The following is a 20031-nucleotide window of genomic DNA, read 5'->3' on the forward strand; positions in this document are numbered from 1 at the left end:
GGCCACTGCACACTGCCTCCCCCAGCACTTGATGCAGTGTGTAGCAGGGCAGATGTCTCCTATCTAACACAGAGACCTTTCTGCCACTACCACGGCGTTTGTGTATGTGAAGTATTCAAGGACGTGGAAAGGGCAAGATATTTGTGCGCATTACAGCAGAAAATAATATCGCTGGGCAAACTCAGACGTGGGTTTCACCTTACCTTTCTGACCGAGGGCAGAATCAGCAGTTTGATTTGGATGGTTTTGTCATTTAGGCGTACATTTATAGATGGCTATCTGAATCTGGCACAGAGGGCTAGCTAATATTTAACTGATCTGACCATGCTCTCCTTACACTGGGGTGCAAAAATTTGTTTCCACTGCATGCTGCAGGTATTGCAGTGACAACGAAAGACTGCTGTCAACCTGAAGCAAACTTAAAGATGTAAAATGCAAATATAAAGATCATAGAAAACTACTCCAGCAATTAATCTGCATACAGGCAGGTTTCATTTCTAAAATCTTCATCATGGTGTTAAATAAAGTGATGGTTTATGGGAGAAGCTGAAGCTTCATGTCTAACCTTGTGGAACAGGTGATTTGATAAAGTGCTACTACTGGCTTTTTACCCTCACTGGTTTTATTATGATTATTATGATTAGAGTAACAAGGGCTGCTGTTGTGAAGTCTAGAAAAGTGTTTTCTTTGACTTCACCTGGGTTCGCCGTCTCAGGCACAGAGGCAGCTCCTCACAGCTCATTGTGTGTGTCAGAGAAACGAGGCTTCGGCACGAGGCTGGACCGCTGATATGAAAAATAGATGTTTCTGGGCTTTAACCTTGTATTCTTTTTATTTCTACACATACTTGTGGTACGTTTTACCGTAGTCATGCATCGATTTTTAGTCACCGTTGCGAATGAAGCACTTGTGCTGTCTGGCCATGAACAGCGTTGGCTTCATGTTGTCTTTCAACCCCAATAAGACTAACCGCTTTATTTCACTAATCTCATACACCCTGACCCCAATTTTATAACATAAAGCTTAACTTAACTGAAGCCAATGTGACCCCTGCATCAGTACTTTCTGCATGTATAAAGAGCACACATCGTGTCATACTCTGGAAGCTACATTCAGTGACGGGTAAAAACTGTCAGTCCCATTGATATGAAGATGAGTTTAGTTGTTTAAAACCATCAGATTTGGACCTTTTAAGTCAAAGTCACTTCATTTAATGTGAAAATAAGTGGGTGGCAGCATAAAAAGATAAATGTTTGTTAGAGAGGGGTTTCACGGGTGAACACAACTGTCACTGGTGGAAACTTCATTACAAAGTTGGCCAATGAACTTGCCCAATATGCAGTTCTTACTGGTCCTGGGCGATCAAGACACTGGTTATGTCCTCCTGAGTCCTTTTACTTCATAATGTTTTCTATACTTTGCTAAACAGTGGTGACTTTATTGTTTTATGCTGTAAACTAAAGTCACTATCCCCATATGAGGACATACTTTTAAAAAAAATGTGTCAAAGGGTGGTTTTATGAGAGTTATGACAGATGGTTCGCAGTGAGCTTGTACCGTTCCTGGAGATGTCCAGTTCCACCAGTTGCATGAAGTTAGCCACCTCAGGCGGGAGTCTCTGGATCTCATTGTCGCTCAGGCCGAGTTTCCGGAGGTTCAGTAGTCTGAAGAAAGGCTGTAAACACACATTAAACAACATTAGTCAGAATAACTCTTTCAATCAGGCTCAATGCACAAGCAGCAGGATGATAGCATTTGAGAATTAATGATCAAAAAAATCTCATGATTTCAGTCCCTGGATTAACTGATGTACTAGTTGTTTCAGCTTTATTAATGTTCCTTTTTAGACCAGGAGTAGTAAGAGCAATGCGATCTCACATAAAATTAAGAGCTGATGATGGTCCACATGCAGCCTCAGGCATATCCACAATTTAGTTATGATTACAGGGCGCAATTAATGATTCCTTTCCTTATTGATTAATTCTACTGATTATATCAACAGCAAACTTGAAACAAGGTCAAAGGTCTGGCAGCAATCCCAAAAATAATACTGCCTCTCTTCAAGGAAGTGTTAACCTTCCCTGAAGGACGGTAATAAAAATATTTTCCAACCAGTTTTTGTTATTATTATCAAATTACAGGAAAATGCAGAAACTTCTGTAAAATAAGGTAACACAGACTCTTTAATTTAACTATACCCCCACAACGGCACATTATGAGAAAGGAAAAACCGTGTGTGGTGATACAAAACAAAAGATAAGCAGATTAGTGTTTTTGTGACACAAAAATTGACACACAAGATAAGTAAATGACTCCAACAAACACCTAATAGATAAATTAGTTCATTGTTTTGGTCAAAAGTCCTACAAACGATTTCAGTTGTGTTTCTCAAGTGTTGTTGACATTCCTCTCTGCCCAACCATAAATTCAACATGAAACATCCTTTATGTGCAAAAGAGGGCAGCATCTAAACAACTGGTTTAAAAAAGGGGGGGGGGATTAAAATCCATCCTTATATTCTCCCAAAAAAAAAAAATAAAAAAATTCCTCCACACCATGGCAACGGCAGCCAAACAAAGTGGCTTTCGTTCGCAGAGCTGGGAAGAGTGCTGCGGCTGTGGCCGTGCCAAGTGCTTTCACAAGAGCCCGGTTGTTGGAGAGGCGAGCGTTCAGAAACATTCCTCCGCCAGCCGCACTGTGTGCGTGTCATCTGCTGCTCAGATGGACAGACAAGACAAGCTGGCGAGGAGCAGCAAGAGTAACAGGACAGAACTCTGCAGTTATTAACCCCTCAATCAGACCCGGATTGTACTGCCCACAGAGGATCCACTGTCCACCCTGTCAACAGTCCCATCAACTGCTCGGACAGGGAGGAACAGCCTTCAGGAACTTGCAGACTAAAGCATTCTGGAAAAGGAATTTGTATAAAGTTATTCTTCGGGTTGTTTTTCTGAACATAGAGTGCCCTCACGTCCGCAAGCTTGGAGCCTCGACCTTAATTCAAATTAAACCTCAAGCCATCAGCAGCATCTTCTGCTGAAAACAACTTTTGTGTTTCAATCACCAATGATTCGTTTACTAAACTGAAAAATCCAAACAATTTCTAAGCTCTTCCTCCTCCACTGTGGATTAAAGATTTTAAAAAACCTGCTTACGCTACAGCTTCCGAACCGTTGCATAAATATGAAATAAATCAGATAGCGCCAAATCTTCTTTCATGTGTATTATGAGGATTTTGTCTGACATAAGGGTAAAAACAAACATCCCGAGAGAAAGCTCTGTGTTTAAGCTTGTGTTCAGCTCCACTGGTTTCCTCAATGACAGACATTTCCTGATAACTAGCGATGCGTTTCGTTTGGCAGGGGTTAAAAGGCATTTATACCCCAAAAATTTGGCTCGTCTTTTGCTGGCAGCGCAATGACGGGCTCGCCGGTACTTTCCAAAATTCTGATTGGAAGTTCCCCACCTGATGGCGAGTGAAATGGGAGGAGAACATAAACAGAGAAAATAAACAGAGAGTGGGCGTTGGCTCATTGAGGAGCAGGTGAGAGGGATCAAATGGCAGAAACGAGAAACAGGAGCTGAGAGGTGATCATGTGAACAGGTAACCATGTGCAGGAGCCAGGTGGGAACCAGCCTCTGGGAGGGGAGGAGGAAACCTTACTGGGCAGAACAGGAAAAACTTAAAGATGAAAAACCCCTCAGGGTGGTGTTAGAACCCCCACACTTGAACCAGAGTTTTTAAGCTCCTGGAGGGAGACGACACTACGACTACTGGTTACAGGGAGCTTTTTTCTGCACACTTGTTACCCAGAATTTGATCAATAAGGAGAGCGTAAGTGCCAACACTCCAACGCCCTCCTGTTTTGCCATTACTCCCAGCAAACTCCTGGAATTTGCATTGGTCTCAGTGTTTATTTTGAATAATTGGAACACACGCATCAACAGGTCTCGTGCATTTACCTCACATTACCTAAGTTACCAGATGAATCCAGTCTACATACACAGTCCATACCCTCCGTGCAATATTACCCCATCTGTCACTGCAACCACATCAGGGTGAATAACTAAATAAAATGTTATAAACAAAAACAAGAACAAGAACAACAATAAAATCTGCTCTTGAATGCATCTAATTTCAGAACGGCTAATAAATGTCAGCTCCTTCAATGAGACCCGGGTCTGATGTCTTTGACGCTTCCACCATGACTGATCTATTTTCAAATCAAACACTGGAAAACAAGCAGTGTCATACTGGTCCATGGGTCATCAGGAATTACAAGTTGTGTACCCACACTGTTGTCTCTTCAGCGCAGCGTGGCAGTCTGTTCAGTCACTTCAGTGGGATTTGCAGGACTGCAAATATGTACGTGACGGTAACTATTTCTGGAGCGAGATGACACACTGGTGACAACGAGACCAGTGTGATGCTTTTCTTTTACGACTTTGCAACCAGAGTGTTTTAATGAGGCTCCGACAAGAGCTGTTTGTACAAGGAAGAGAGCGAAGCTGTGAACAGGAGGATGTTTTACTGCATAGCAGCAGGGAGTGAAGGGGGCAGACCACAGGCGTCAGCAGAGGGCAGTGTGGCAGTGCGGGGTGTCAGAACACTTATAGTAATATGCAGCATATCAGTCAATACAGCCCACTTTCAAGTTTCACTTGTGCCTACAGAAAAACATTCAAACTAGAAACAGTAGCCAAGCCCTAGAAACGCAGACGGTTAAATATTTGTTTGATCAGGACGTCTCGTTCAGCAGACGGGCCAGTTTTTATTGGAGGCACGATGTCACAAACACAAAATAGAAGGTAACTGAAACAGGAACAGAAGGTAAGCTACACATGCTGGACTTCATCAGTTATGAAACAAACACATGGATGTGTTTAGGTTTAATTGACTTTGGATCAGCCTTAAAAAAATAAAAAATAAAACCTCTTGCCTCCCCCTTCACCTAAAACCTGAAGGCGAGGTTCCTCTCTGTCATGGTTTGTTTTGTTTTTCCCTTTTGTGGGTTTTATGCTTTGCATTTATATTTTTGCACCAACTTTGCACGTTTGGTCAGTGACCCAACTGCATGCAAGTTAGTTATGAGAATTGACACAGCTGCACAGATGCAGTTGGATTCTGGTAAGATTTCACTAGTGGGAGGACTGGGTCTGTTTAACTTGGGTGAAATGTTTTGTGTGCAGTGTGTACTTATTCAGGAAATTCCTCATTGTATAGAGTAAAATCAAGCCCGATCACCCTGCCTGCTATAGAGAGCAATGCATCTAACAAAAACAAACACTAAGCTAAAGGCATGCTACCTTTAAGTGCATGGAAACTCCCTAGATGCTTCGTCCTGTTTAGGCTGCATTGCACTCAGACGAGGGCTATGTGCCTCAGGATGTGTTTGCACGCATGCTTGTTCATCACAGTCATCATTTAGGCATACCAAAGGAGATCCTGCTTTGTAGGTCTTTAACTCAGAGCACATGAGTATGCAGAGTATTATAGTCTTCAACACCGGTGTTGTTCGCACGGACTCTACATGGGCGAGTCACCCAGGATTATTTGGCAACTAATTTTAGCATTTTTAAATTTCACTTCTTTTTAAAGTTTTTAAAAGTTCAGTCCCAGCAAGTCAGTGCCCTGGTGGTCTTCTCTATCATTCAGCTGCTTCAGTGTCTTGTCCCAAACTGCACTCCACCATACTGCACTGCAAATGGCAACGATAGTCATTGTCCTCATCTGGAGGGCCACTCCAGCTACTGTCCAGGATGGTGGAGCTAATTAGTTTGATCCTTTATTTGTTCAGTCACAAAGTACTTGGCAAATAACTTCTTTGCAGGGGAAAAATAATTACATAATTTATTTAAGAAGGAATAGCCCCATTGCCACAGTGCCCTAAATCCACTGAAACACCTCACACTCCCAAGTTAAAGTCCTCTGCTTAACCCACGCACCACTGCACAGACTCTGTCTACACAGCTATGATGCGATCTGAGGAAACACCTGCAATTGGTGAAGTCTCCCATTCCAAGCTATATTTTCTAAATCCTGAGAGTCCAGGAGTCCACTTCACTCTCAGATCACTCCAATTACAACATGCTTAAAGGTTATTATGAATTTCTTTTGTCTAATACTGTCAAAAATGTGTTGCATATTCCAGCTTCAGAACTCCGGCTACAGTAGTAAGACTGTCTGGGCATTAAGGCAGCAGCCATGTGCACTGAAGAAGTCTTAAATCTACATGTATTTCTACATACACTGGAAATACATGTCAACCTCACTTAACTCCAATTAAAATGTGGCTACTTATACCATGAGGAAATCTGGGTGGACTGTACGTGCTTTGTATTAGTGACGTTCGACCGTTAGACCAGGCCTGATGTTTACAGAGGCTGCAGTGTTCCAATCAAGTGATTCCAGTTAGCTTTTAGTTTCCCTCCAATCCTGCCATCTGACTAGAGACGGAGCAAGCCAATCTACAAGCACGCACACAAAAACTTAATTCAACCTTCTTCTTCTTTTTTTTTTTTTTTTAAAACAAAGGGTATTTGCACTGGATCAGGGAGAAACTTCAATCTAAAAAAAATGTCGGTTTGTTGACTAAAAGCTACTTTTTAAAAACATATTTCAAGAAATTAATTGTAATTCAGACTGAAGAAAAGTTAAGTAACAATCCAAGTCTTCAAAGCTGTGCTGAGGTCATTAAATTGGCTTCCAATTAGTTTTTGACTTAGTTCAAAACTTTATTATCAGTTTTTTAGGCTCTGCGTGGTTGAGGACGTCAATATGTTCTTAAGCTATGAAGCAACTCGACCCATCAGCAACTCGACCCATCAGATTATCTGAACCCGGCCGCCTGGTTTTGAGCCCCTTTTTAATCTTCTGAATCCTGTTAAACTTATAACATTATGACTATTTAATTCAAAAATAAAAGCATACTTGTTTAGTCTTTCTGTAGCCAAGTTGCTGGTCTTAAGTAATCATTTTAATGTTTGCTTTTAATAACTCTCTTACTGAGTCTCTGTTTCTTTAATGGATTTAACTTTTACTTTCATTATTTTTACTACACTATTGTTCCTTTTGTGTTGTTTTTTTTCCATCAGTATGAAGCATTTTGCAAAAGTACTATACAGTGTAATGCTAAAGCTTTGTGGTAGCTCATTGTGCTTGATATACGAATAAACTTTTTCTGGCTTAGTTCTAACTAAAACAAAAACTATGCAACTGAACCCACTGGTTCAGGTCTTAGCTTGCTTTAAAAAAGCACTTAATCAATGGATGCACATATGAAATCAACCCAAGTGTGCCAGAAAGAGGGAAATTACATACGGTCATTAAAATTCTCTTTAATGCACAACTGAAATTCCTATCCAAACATTCCTGGGCCCCTTAATCTCATGCCAAATCTGCCCTGTCAGCCTAGTCCTTATGTCCCCACTCTTCCAAACAGCCATTCCCTCTCAACACACAAACATACACACACACAATCGGGTGAGGGGCTCAAAGAGAAGGGAGGGGAAAGCCCATGCTTTTGTGCTTTCCTGAACTCTTTCAGTGTCCGGGGAAATAAAAAGCTGAGAGGATCTGGTTGACTGAGTAACTTGGTCGGTCACCCGAGAGAGGCTCATTACTGGACGCTTGTCTCTACAGACAGCGGTGGCCATTGTTGTGGTATAAACTCAGTCAGTACATGAGTGGCTACAGACAGAAGGCCGCTCCCTAGCTCTCGTCCTCCTCGTATGTGTAGAGCTATATGAAGCTAAAAGCACCAACACCAGCAGGATTTCAATCTCGGTCATTTCAAGGCCAGTGCTAATGGAGCACATGGAGCAATGTTTGGGCTACTCTGCAGGAGAAGGGGGAGGCGAGGCTTTGGCCAAAACTTCTACACATGAATGATGCCCTAACTGGTCTTTCTTCCCTCCGCCTTCCCACTGTTCCACCTCTCTGGGTTCCCTCCATTTTCCTTGGCAGAGGGACAAAGGCCAAACAGCCAGTCCCACACAGGGCTGTCAGTCACAGTCCAGCTCTAGCTGCTCTCCCCTCTTCCTCCGACCCAGCCTGGGGATTCCTTCATTGTCCGAGAGGGCACCACAGAGAAGAAGAGGAGGGGGTGAAGACTTTAAAGGAGAAAGTGCTGAAAGATAACAAAAGAAAGGAATGACTAAGAAGGATAGAGAAGGCGTGTGGGGAGAACAGCACAAGGAGAAAAGGAAGATTGTGTGCAAAGTGGAGAGGAGAGAGCCGAGAGAAAGGGGGTGACGGTGGATTATTAATGAAGAATGGAGGGTAAACAATAGAGCCCCACAGTGCTCCGGACAGCCTGCACAACTAAGTGGGACAAAGACTTCAGCTACTGACCAAAAACATAATTCCAACGAACTACAGACACGCATCCTTTATCTCACAAATGAGTAATGGTATTTATTATGCAGTTTAGACTAGTCCACTCCGGTCTAAACACAGTGTGGAGTTTAATGCTCCCAGTGGCCTCACCAGAAAACCCACACACGCATCAGCCAACAATACAACCATCCACCTACTCACAACTATAAACTATCATTCCACTTCCTCTGCTCTCACCCGCCATCTCCCACTTTGCGTGTCTGCGTGTGTGAGAGACTGAAGCAAAATACACAAACACACCAGCACTACGCTGCAAATTTCATCTATGAATGGTCATGTGCATTTCATTTAAGACGGTACATCTAATTCTATTAACTCTCACAGAATCTGCAGGAAGCACAGAGAAAAGCAGGCGCATGTATACATACGCCTTTGTTTGGCGTAATTTTAAAAACGGTCCACATATGCGCCTGAGTGTTTGTGCTCCACTTAAGTGGTACTTTGAGCCATGACTACCCTTATCCGGTTCCAGCAGCTCCCCCGGGAGGGCTGAAAAGGCCACACAGATAGAAGGGCGTGGTGACGGTGGTGTGGCTGACAGCATGACTGCCATCTACAGCGCTTACACCTGTCTAAGTGACTTTGATCAGTGTGGAGCGCAAACACAACTGAAAGCCAGGGCAAGACATACCTGAGCCTGTCGCCACTTACCAGCAGCTCTGCGTTAGTCATAAATAAACAGGTAAAAATTCCTCTCAATAAAAACTGCTTGGTCAATATAGTGACGGTATCTGGGATGTCCTGGATCAAATATACAAATAAGGCCAATAAATTTTTTCTTATTCGCATCAATGTTCATTCTTTTTTCTGTGCTGGGCCCATTAAAGCTGTTTAAACATTGCTGTAATCTGTATTTCATAATCTCTTATTTGTCTTGCATCTTATTTATGTGCTGTTGATTACTAACATGGAACAAACCTAGATTTACCCCCCCGCCCCTGTTTAATACAAAGGCCTGTAAAGCTGTGTAAAGGTCTCCATAGTCACTGTGGACTACCAACCATGCTGGGTGCTTAAGCCGTTTTCACACATCAACCCCAGATAATGCCATAATAATGAGATTGGGACATGGTTGCTCTTTCAGCAGAAGAAAGTTTGCCTCAGATGTGTTCTCCTTAGTGGAAACGCTCCTTTTGATTTAGAGGAGGGCGCTGCCTGGACAGAACAAGAAATGGCACCCACGCCCTCACCGTGAGTTCACATGACAATCACCTGTGTTATTATCACAAGGGAGCAATCGGACTCTGAACTAACATCAGGCAGCTTAAAGACGTCTGAATTGAGGACGTTTGCTCTCGCATGTGTAGTATCCAAAAGAAAACGATGTTTTCAGTCACAAATGCCAAATATTTATTATGTAATAAGAGCGTGATATGCTTCAAATTAAAAGCAGGCAATTTTAAAACTTTAAAATTATTTAAAATGTCTTTTTAAAAAGCTGCTCCTAGGCGTATTCTGTTCCACTTCATTTAAAGCTCAGCGGACACCAGGGAAGGTTTTGGCGATCAGTTTTCTAGGCATTTAATAAGAGAGAAAACAAAAATGGAGCTGCTTAGCCTCAAGATAAAAAAAATACAAGAGAAAACGAGTCAAAACCGAGCACAATTTAATGGTCAATGTTAAATACTGGCCGTAGAAAAAGGAGTATGTATTTCTATTTGAATCCGTTTCCAATTTTGACATGTGCAGCCGTCTTTCCTGGTGTCACACATCACCACAGTCAAGCGGCTGTATGTCACAGTTCCCCATTAAAAGTACAAATTTCAACTGCCCTGATTTTGACCTGGTTTGTTTACTTCTCATAGCAGAGAGAGTGACACTGCAGCCTCAGGTGACATTTTAACAGATTATCCTGTTTATTAATCCTTTAACAGGTTAAAAGGATGTTAAAAGATTTATTAATTTAAACTAACTACTATTTCTGGTGCCTGCCAACAAGGTCAGAAATATTTACTTGTCGCCTTTACTTTCTGAATCCTTAAGCTTTCTTTATAAATTCTGCAAGACCCCCAAACTACTAACTCTATGTCCCAAACTAATATCCTGGCATTGATAGTAATTTCTCTCTTCTTCCATCTGTCCTGTAGACAAAAAGTTCTGCTCCTTTTGCTGCCATGCTTTCTTCAGTGAGGACGAGTCAGCACAGACTCAGTGAGAGATGGACGGATGGGCGCAGCTGCCGGGGTTAGGGCTCGGAGGTAGTGCATGTACACAGTTTATGCAAGTGCGTTTCGTTGCGTGTATACAAGTAAAGTTGTGTATTTATGCTTTCTGAGTCACTGCTTCCTTTGCCTGTACAAACAGGAGGGAGCAGCTCAGGAGGAAAGAGGAACCCTCAACTGAAACAATGATCATGTGGCCCAACGTAAGAGCTCAACCCCTCAGCGTAGTAACTGCGCAGCCTGATGAGGTTTCTGCAAAGCTACTGAGAGTGCAAAGGATTCTCCACAGTTTACATGGTAATAAATAACAGTGACGACAGGAGCTTTCCCCCCTTTGCCTCTGGGGAGAGCGGTTCAGTTTTGCAGAGTTTACACAGGACTTACGTCTGTGAGGATTGGCCTGGAGAGGACCAAATGTTCAGCACTTAAGTTTCCTATTAGCCAGCTGTTTCTGCCATCTCATAGCATCAACTGGTAATCTGAGAAATCTGTCCGTATGTGTAGCTCAACAGCACTCTAACTTGACATTTGTATTGCTGGGGACATGCACAAGTACAGTGTAGTTTGACGTCGCAGGGATAAACTCTTCTCATACTTTAGCTAAAAGTCATTCTCTTATCAGACCTCTGCGTGTATGAAAAAGACACGCACTCAGAGTTTGTTTGGCTATCTTTGTAAGCATATTCAATCGCAATAATGCATTCCTAAGCCTCTTACGCCCAAATTTAACCATTTCAACTAAGTCACAAAGCATATCATAAACCTTATTCTAACTATAAGCTAAACTATAAAGCAAGGTCTTAAACTTAAATATTAACAATATTAAAAAGACAGCATATGGCTTTCAGTGGTCACTGCCAACTCACTTGCCCACAGTTTGAAGTCAAGTCTATTCTTTTGCAAACCTACAAAGAAAAGATGTTCTTGTAGCTCACATGAAATACTTCCAAGCGGTTACCACTTTGCTATTTTCTGAATCCGTGCTACATAAGCATGGCCTTGAATTGAACATACCAACCAACAGATCAGCAGATTTTTATTTAATCTCTTGTATTTTGTAATGTTTGGTTTCCTGTGACTAGTGGCTTAAAGTCATATTTGTACAGACGAGCATTTCTCAAGGAAGTTGCAACCCACAATGTGCCCATTCTACACAGCATTCACTATCATGCAAACACAGACGTTTTATTCAGTACATCCTCATAGCCTTTTATAGCAACTGTATGACTGCCTGCATGTGATGCAATTTACAAAATCAGAGTCATCTGTAAATTGCAGCTATAAAAAAAAAAACATGAAGTCAAAGACTGCAATCTGGTTCACGGGACAACTTTACAAAAATTAAAAAGAGTGCATAGATTTTAATGAGCCTTTTCTCATGTAAATTTTGATTTGTGATACTATATTTGACTTTTCAAACTAGTAATTTCCTCAACTCCCAGGATAAATATAGCCTATATCTCATCTTTATCTTGTAACAGCTTCTGTCAACTGATGTAGACACAGAACTAAAGGAGGAACAGGTGGATGTGACATTGTGTGACTAAGAGGCTCCTCCACACGAATACACTTCACTCGGACTATATTCTTGTTTTAACTGTAGAGAAACTCATTTAAAAGTAGTTTTATACCATGTTTGTAAGGAATTACAAATAAAGTGAAGAGGTGGGGGGCACTCTAGTACCATTTCATCTTTTTTCCAAAGACACATGTATAATGATGGGAAACAATGTGGCATGCGGCTCTCTTGGTCATGATTGCTTGGTGTAGCAAAGCGATTTCCAGTCGGCAGTATTTTTAAAAATAGACAAGTAATCCCTCCAGTGTTGCTGTATTGGTGGGCTAATTACCGCTTTGGTTGCTAAAAGTGTCGCAGTGATAGAAAAGCTTCCACCAGCAGCTCTGGAACAACATGTGCACAACTTTATTAAAACAAACACAGAAATAGAAGGAACAAGAGTCCCGGTGCAGATTTGCAACCCAAACTCAAATTCAAAGCAGCAGCCAGCCTGAAAGCTTCAAGTGCTACAGCTTGCTTTCATTAGAGGCTTCATACAGCTCCTCTTCTACCCGACTGAACCAATCAATCATCCCACAAATGCAGAACAGTCAATAACCTTATCGACAACATCCCACTTTTACATTACAGAAAGCAGGAAGCAATACCACACCTTTAAAGTATAAAGTGCTATGTGCCAGAGGGAATGAGGAAACAGCTCCTCTAATGATGAGACAAAACTAAAGGGTGTGGCTCCGTCAGCACCACGACAGCCTAGAAATGTAAATGACGGCTGGTAGCGCCGGTTCCCGGAGAGGTCAGAGCAAATCACGACAGAGTCAAAGCAAAGCTAAGTGGGTTGCTACCATTTTGTATTTTCCAATTTGTTTAATTTGAATTCATGTAGTCATAGTCTTCCTAATTATTATAAGATGTCAGGTACGAATTTGTGAAGTTTAGAGATATATTTCAATCAAAACAACTTTTTCTGACATCCCTTCCTCTGTCTAGTCGCAGGCTGTTCTTCATGATGACTGATGAGAGAGGGCTGTGAGATGATGCAGTTCACTCGACGTCCAGGCTATAAAAGCTGGCAAAGATGAAGCACTCACACTCTCTGGCCCCCTCCACCTCGTTTTTAAATGAATTCTCTTTTGTTCAAGTAAACCTGTGTGGACTCCCTCTGATATTCTGAGCATTCTCCATCATCATCTCCAGTAACATCTCCATGTTAGATCCATCCAAGGTTTTGATCCTGGGATGGGCCTAACTGACCAGCACTCAAAGAAGCTGGATGATGATCTTGCTCTCCCAATATCTTACGAAGACATTTGGGGGAAAAACAAAACAAAACAAAAAAAACAACACCTTATTCATATGCTGCTTCTTCCTCGATTAATTTATAGTAGAGAATGAAAGTGTCAGATTTGGTCACATCTGAGAGAAAGTCATCTTAAATTTGCAATTAAACTCATCTGAATCTGTACTCTTATGTTCCCAATTTGCTATTGCACTCGTTTTAGATGCTGCGTTCACTCCCTTCATCACATTTTCAAATCACTCTTGAAAAGGTTCTTTTTTTTTAACCTCAACAAGACTTTTCTCCAAAGAATATTGGGTGAATTATTGTCAGCATTTTGATTCTCACTTTAAGTAATGGTCTGAGATCCTCCGCTATGCTCTCACACTGTAGGAATGAATGAGCACACAAGCAGATCAGTAGAGCCACCGCCTCCACTCCCCTTTCCCTGACTTCGTCACATGCTCTCTCATTTTCTCTGTGTTCCCACAAACATGACACGAAAAAACCAGAAGCCCTATTGTTTATAGCCCACAGAGGACGTTTGGGTCTTTCCTGGATGGGCAGGATCCGGTATGCGCTGCCTGTCTGCATGCCAGCTCTCAGCTTGTCTCACAGTGGAGCTGTGCTTCAGCGGCGAGCATCAAGACAGCCGGCATCTCCGGTCCTGCACGGTCGAGGTGTTGTGTATACAAGTAATGTTCTGGCTTGTTAGTATACTGTCAATACTTGTCACGAGCTAACCCTCATATCTTAAATGTATCTCAAAAGAAAACTTCCTGTAGCTGATTGATTCACAGTGGAAGATCGGTGGAAACAGAAAAAGAAACCTGTTCAGGAAGAAAATGCCTGACTTATGTAGCGTAACAAGTTACTGGAAAACAGGACAATGAAAAATACTTCCTCAACACTCAGTAACTACAAGCAGCTCCTTAAGATTACTGCGACTGGGATAACAAAGAGTACTACTCCTTTAAAAACTTAGTGTCAGTGTGTAGGAACAGCTTCGGTACAATTGACTCATTGTGTGTGTCCAGGTTGTGGCCTCCCTGACAGTATCATGTGGCTCGGCGTCTATCGTTTTCCGGTAACAGTCTGGCTAGTCTCCCTCTCTCAACACATCTCTTTCAGGAATGTTCCCTGAGCATTTCAAACAGTGTTAATTTATTGTTCTGTATATCTAGTTGCCCGGCTTTACAAGTTGCTACTGCCATTGCTAGTTGGCATGCAAAAAAAAAAACCAAATAAAAAATTAGACTATTCGGCTTTTACTAACATGCAACCCCAGTTAGCTGCTGTCTCTGATGCCTGCAACGTACTAGGGCTACAGCCCTGACAGACGGCAGCACCTCTCTCTTTGTGACAGAAAGTTGTGAACAAGTAATTTTGTAAATTGTTTGCAAGTTTCTCGCATCAGAGCAGACATTAACCACTCGACCAGAGCAATGCATAACCACATTCTGCAGTGGCCTGTGTGTTAACCTGATTCTACCACCACTGCTAATTTTAGCCACATATTGCATGCAATATTGCATGTGCAGCGTTACAAAGTGCAAAGAGCCACACATTTCAGCTAGCTTTTAAATATACACACATGCAAAACACACAGTACTTGTACTGACAATGTTTAAGCTCATCCACTAGATTGGGATCAATTCTCACCGTTTTTGTTTTGGACTAATTAGCAATTCAGATTTTTAACCCTTGAAAATGTTCTCTTTATTTTAATTTAGTTGACGAAACAAGAGTTTTCCATCAAAACAGCCACTACTAGCAAACAATGTGTAAATAAGGCACTAAAAATTATATGTAAACATCCATTTTCAACTGTTCGTCCAGTTGGGATGTTTGATCCTATTCCAGCTGTCATGGAGCAAAAGGTGGGGTACAACCTAGTGAGGTCACCAGTGTATCACAGCACTAACACAGAAAGATGGACAATCCCTCGTGCCCACATTCACACACATTTAAGTATAACCACTTAACCTAACGTGCATCTCTTTAGACTGTGGAAAGAAATTGGAGTCCTCACCCATGCACAGAGATGCCCTATATGTACACACTAAAAAGAGATCACCTTCATTTCACTTTCATATTTCATCTTTCGGAGAGACAAGCCCCATTTGCCATTAGTCTCCTCGTAGCCATTGCCTTGCCCTTATTTTGAAAGTGCAGTTGCTGCTAACCAGCTAGCCCAGGCCCCACTTGCTTGCTTGCTGGGTTGATAAAGCTGCAGTCATTGATGTCAGTTTCCACAGCGAGTTTCTCATCTATGGTGTCCAAGTGTCCTATTTTATGTGAGAGTTCACATTTATACTCTTTTTACTCTGTCCTACATATCAAGTCAATCTCCCACATTTTGATCGAGTTTAAAATGCAAAAGTTAACATAAGTCTCACAACAACTGTGCCTCAAAAAGATGTGCTTATCTCTAGATTTCTTGCCTACTGAAAGCCAAAGATGATTAGCAGACAGCAAAGTGAAATAAAGTGTACACAGCTTACTTGGTAAGATCATAAAAAAAGGTTTACTTTTAATTTATGTCAACTGTATTTACTTAGTGAGGGAGCCAGGGAAATTGGCTTCATATAAAACACAACAGCTTATATTTATCTTACACGAACATCCCTAACCCTCTAATATCAAACTTACATGCAAACCAGTTTTTCCTATCCATCCATCACCATTTTATTGTGCTTATTCAAGGCTGGGTCACAAGGGCAGCAGTTTTTTAAAGTACCAAAATTTCAGACAACCTCTAAGCATTAGACAAATGTCCCTCAAAGTCCCAAATTTAGTTAGGGGTTGCTTAGATCCTATCTCATCTCATGGTTGTACACTCTCCACTTCTCTGTGCTCCACCTGTCCTGAAAATCAACTTTGAATCAGAACCTGCAGCACCTGGAGAACTAATCCATGTGCCACTGCACTGAGCTCACTGAGGCTGCAGCACAGAACAAGGACCTGCAGTCCATGACAGTGACCGAATGACCCAAACCACAGTTTTCCTCGTGTACAGTCACTTTGCTCTTATTTTGAAAGTTCAGTCGCTACCAGCCAGTGAATTCCAGCCCAGCTTGCTGGCCAGGCATTTTTATCCCTTGTCCACCCATCCCACATCCTGAGACAATTTCACACATTGCGGTTCTGTCAGACAACCGCAGGATTAGAGACTCACTGGAGAAGCAGCTGATTTATTGTACAGTTATTCACCGTCACAAAGTACTTGGCTTATAAAATATTTCCAGAGTAGAAACTTATGAAAGGAATTATTCTATAAATGAATATAACAAAACCTCAGCTGCACATACATGCATGCACATGTCCCTCACTGGCCACAAATAGTCTAAATCTGTGGGAAACACTGCAGTATCGCTCAGTTTCCTGGAATCAAGTAAAAGGACTTTGAAACCCAGCAGCCAAATTTAATCAGATATCTAAAAAGAAATCTAGTTTGCACAACATCTCCCACCGTTTTCTTACTTATTTACTAACAAACAGGGTTTGGTCTGGCTCGAAATAGGTCTGTGCAGAGTGAGCATGCATGTAACCACAAATACAAAGAGCCTGTGTTCTCTCATTTAAAAGAAGTCTGTCAACACTGATTGTGTAGATATTCAGAAAAGGTACAAAAGTTCAAAAAGTGGTTTACAAGAGCAGCACAAAGTCATTTCTATGTCGTTCGCCCATCTAGCGTTCAACCCCCAGTGGAAAAATAACTGCTCCACTTTAGGTGTTGCTGTAACGTGTCTCTGACTTGCTGCTGTAGCTTCTTCACAGACCCAAAGACCAAATGCGGCTCTGAAACAAGCCCATTTGTTTTCTCTCTCTCGCTCTTCTTCTGTTTGACAGTTTTAGCTCGGGCAAACAGAGGTCAAGGTTTCTCTGATAAAAGCAGTTTTGGACTATCGACGGCCTCTGTGTGCACACGCAGCTAGAGTAGGTCTGCAGTGCCTGGGACGCCCCAGCCAATCTGGTGGCTCTCCCTGACAACACAGGATAAATGTGCCCCCGCATCAGGCAAGCCGCTGGCCTGGGAGATCCATCACCTTGGAGACCAGCGTTTGTTCAGCGAAAAAGCCCGGGGGAATCGAGGAAGCAGAAACCTCCCTAGTGACGATAAAATGAAAACAGAGCACCGCTTCATTCAGACACATTATCTGCCCAAAGATGGCAGCATGTGAACCTCTGCACCACTTAAGCAGGACAAACATCGCTGTGAAGACTTCATACTAATTACAATTTTATTACAGATTTTTCTCCATATACATTAAGCCACAGCCGCAGTTGTTACCTTCCATACAAGATGCAAGAAAAGGATGTCGTTACATAGGATTACAAGCCAAACCCTATTAGTATGTCATGTAGACAGTGTAATTACAGAGTTGTCTACAATCCACTCCCACATGACTCCAGAGAGGATCAACGCCAGGAGCGACCAAAACATGAGCTCTAAGCCCGCAGGCACTCACACGCCGACTCCCATTGGCTGCCTGAAACACGCTCCTCTACACGTCCCGTGTTGTGAACTTTGATTATAATAACCGATCTAAAAATACAATACTGGCGGACCCGATGATGCATGTAAGAAAGATTAATAGAAAAAGAAGGGAAAAAAAGCAAGACACATCATTCTTTAGAGCACTGATTGAATTGTGCTGTCGCCAATGAGCTGTGTCTTATGAAGTATGAGTTCAGCCAACAAGGGTACAAGTATCAGTATGTGCTTGATCTTATCTGACATGTTTTTGTGTCAAACCAGAGGCATCTAGTGGCGCGTGCACACACACACTTTACAAACAAAAATGCTCCTGTGTCAACAGGGGAACTTGCTCTAAAGACTAAGTATTTTTAAAATCCAATGATATATGGACCAGCATCAAGGCTCAGAGCTTGTTAACCATCATCTTTCTATCCACCAAAGGAACTTGGAGCAGGCACGAGGTTGCTAGAATGAACCACCTACTGTTGTGCTTTTTCTTACTTTTTAAACTGGTGTGCACCAAACGGAGAGGCTGCAGATTAGATTGTGCGAGCAGGCGACTCACCGCAGGCATTCCTATGATCCATCAATATAAATTCTTTGGTGGCACAGAGGTTAAGTATTGCAGCAATGTGTAAAGATGATACATTCGACAGAAATCCTTCCCACTGCTTCCATCCACCCATCCATCCAATCACTTTATGTTTATCTGGGTAATGTGGGCAGCAGTTGAAGCCCAGAACTCGTACTGCCAGGGCAACATCTCCGTCTCTTCTGTGAGATCACCGGCATTCCCAAGCTGGCCAAGAAATGTAATCAGTTTTAATTCACATTCCTGCAACGAGCACTATTTTTTCTTATTTGCAACACCTATCGTTTAGGAGAAAGCTGCAGCAAGGTACACGTAGCTGAAGGAAAAGTATATTTGGTTATACTTGTTGACCATAACCGCTGCCTCATTAGCGGCAACGCAGGATCCACAGGGTTTACTAACTTTAACCAAGATGTCAACTCCAAACATAGCAGAACAATGAAAGTTTTAATCGTTAATTTGAGATCGGGATAGCAAATTTTTAGCTGCTGATGGTGACTTTTGGGAGAGCAACAGTCCACTATTTTTTTTTTTATTTGTTTGTTTGTTTGTTTTCCAACTTATAGATTGGTAAAAAAAAAAAAATTTAAATGGTCCTCATCAAATTGAACCAATGCATCAAACTTTGCGCTGTAGTTTTTCCAGGGGTCTCTCAGATTTACCGTCCCTGGAGTAGGTACAGAAAGATGCCAAATTCTGCTGTTAAAACACATCCACCCACTAACCAATCCCCAAAAGGTTTGGCTTTTTTTTGTTAAGGTTATCATTCTATTTTAGTGCATGCAAAACTCACATAGTAAAACAGCCATCGCTTTTAAATATACAAATCATAAAATAACAACAAGAACAATGACAACACCTTCTTTAGAGCTTCTTTAGATTACAGCAAAAACAAATAAATTGCTGAGGGACCTTTTAGTTTCTCTGAAAGCTCCATGGCTTCAATTCCTGGAACTAAACACTCCGGGGACTTTTAGTATAAACTCGGCTAATTATACTCAGCACCATCCTTCCTTCTGCAGTTCTTAAGTCCTCGCTAGCAGTCAATGCTCAATGCAGCAGGTTATCACAGCATGTTCACCCTATGGGTTTATTTCAGATTTTCAGCCTGAAGAGAACGAGCATAGGCGATGGATGTTTTAGCATACCGTAATTGTTGACCATAATCTGGACTACTAAAATGATATTAAATATTAACATTGGAATGGTTCTTTTTCTCCTCCTTGCACCTAGAATAACATTAACTAGTTCAGTGTTTGCATGTAAAAATGGCTCTCCACAAAGAGTCTTAACACACACATTCAGAAAGGAAATTACACTAGGCTTCCATTAAGTCAACAGACAACTACGAATCAATGCAGCTATGGCCCACATGCACACTCATATCAAGAGGGAAGAGGTGCTACCATTACGGTAACTTTTTTGTTAACCATTATGAGTCTAAGAGTAAATTTAGACCTTGACTGGAATCTTATCGGCAATCACTCACAGATGATGATCCGTCAGATCACTCTACATTGGTGCAACCTTTTTATTTTAGCATTTCTTACACAACCTATAACAAAAAACATATCTATCCATCTGCAGACATCACTGTC

General features: G+C 41.8%; 1 protein-coding gene across 1 annotated transcript in view; it reads right to left on the minus strand.

Annotated features, from left to right (window-relative positions):
- scrib (scribble planar cell polarity protein) overlaps window positions 1-20031 on the minus strand; it is a 78745-nt gene that overhangs the window by 45600 nt on the left and 13114 nt on the right. The window contains exon 2 of the mRNA XM_080864220.1: window positions 1558-1675. Within this exon, the coding sequence (XP_080720346.1) occupies window positions 1558-1675 (118 nt within the window). The remainder of the gene's footprint in view (window positions 1-1557; window positions 1676-20031) is intronic.

The sequence above is a fragment of the Rhamphochromis sp. 'chilingali' genome, assembly GCF_963969265.1.
Source record: "Rhamphochromis sp. 'chilingali' genome assembly, chromosome: 18".
In the NCBI taxonomy this organism is placed as follows: domain Eukaryota; kingdom Metazoa; phylum Chordata; class Actinopteri; order Cichliformes; family Cichlidae; genus Rhamphochromis; species Rhamphochromis sp. 'chilingali'.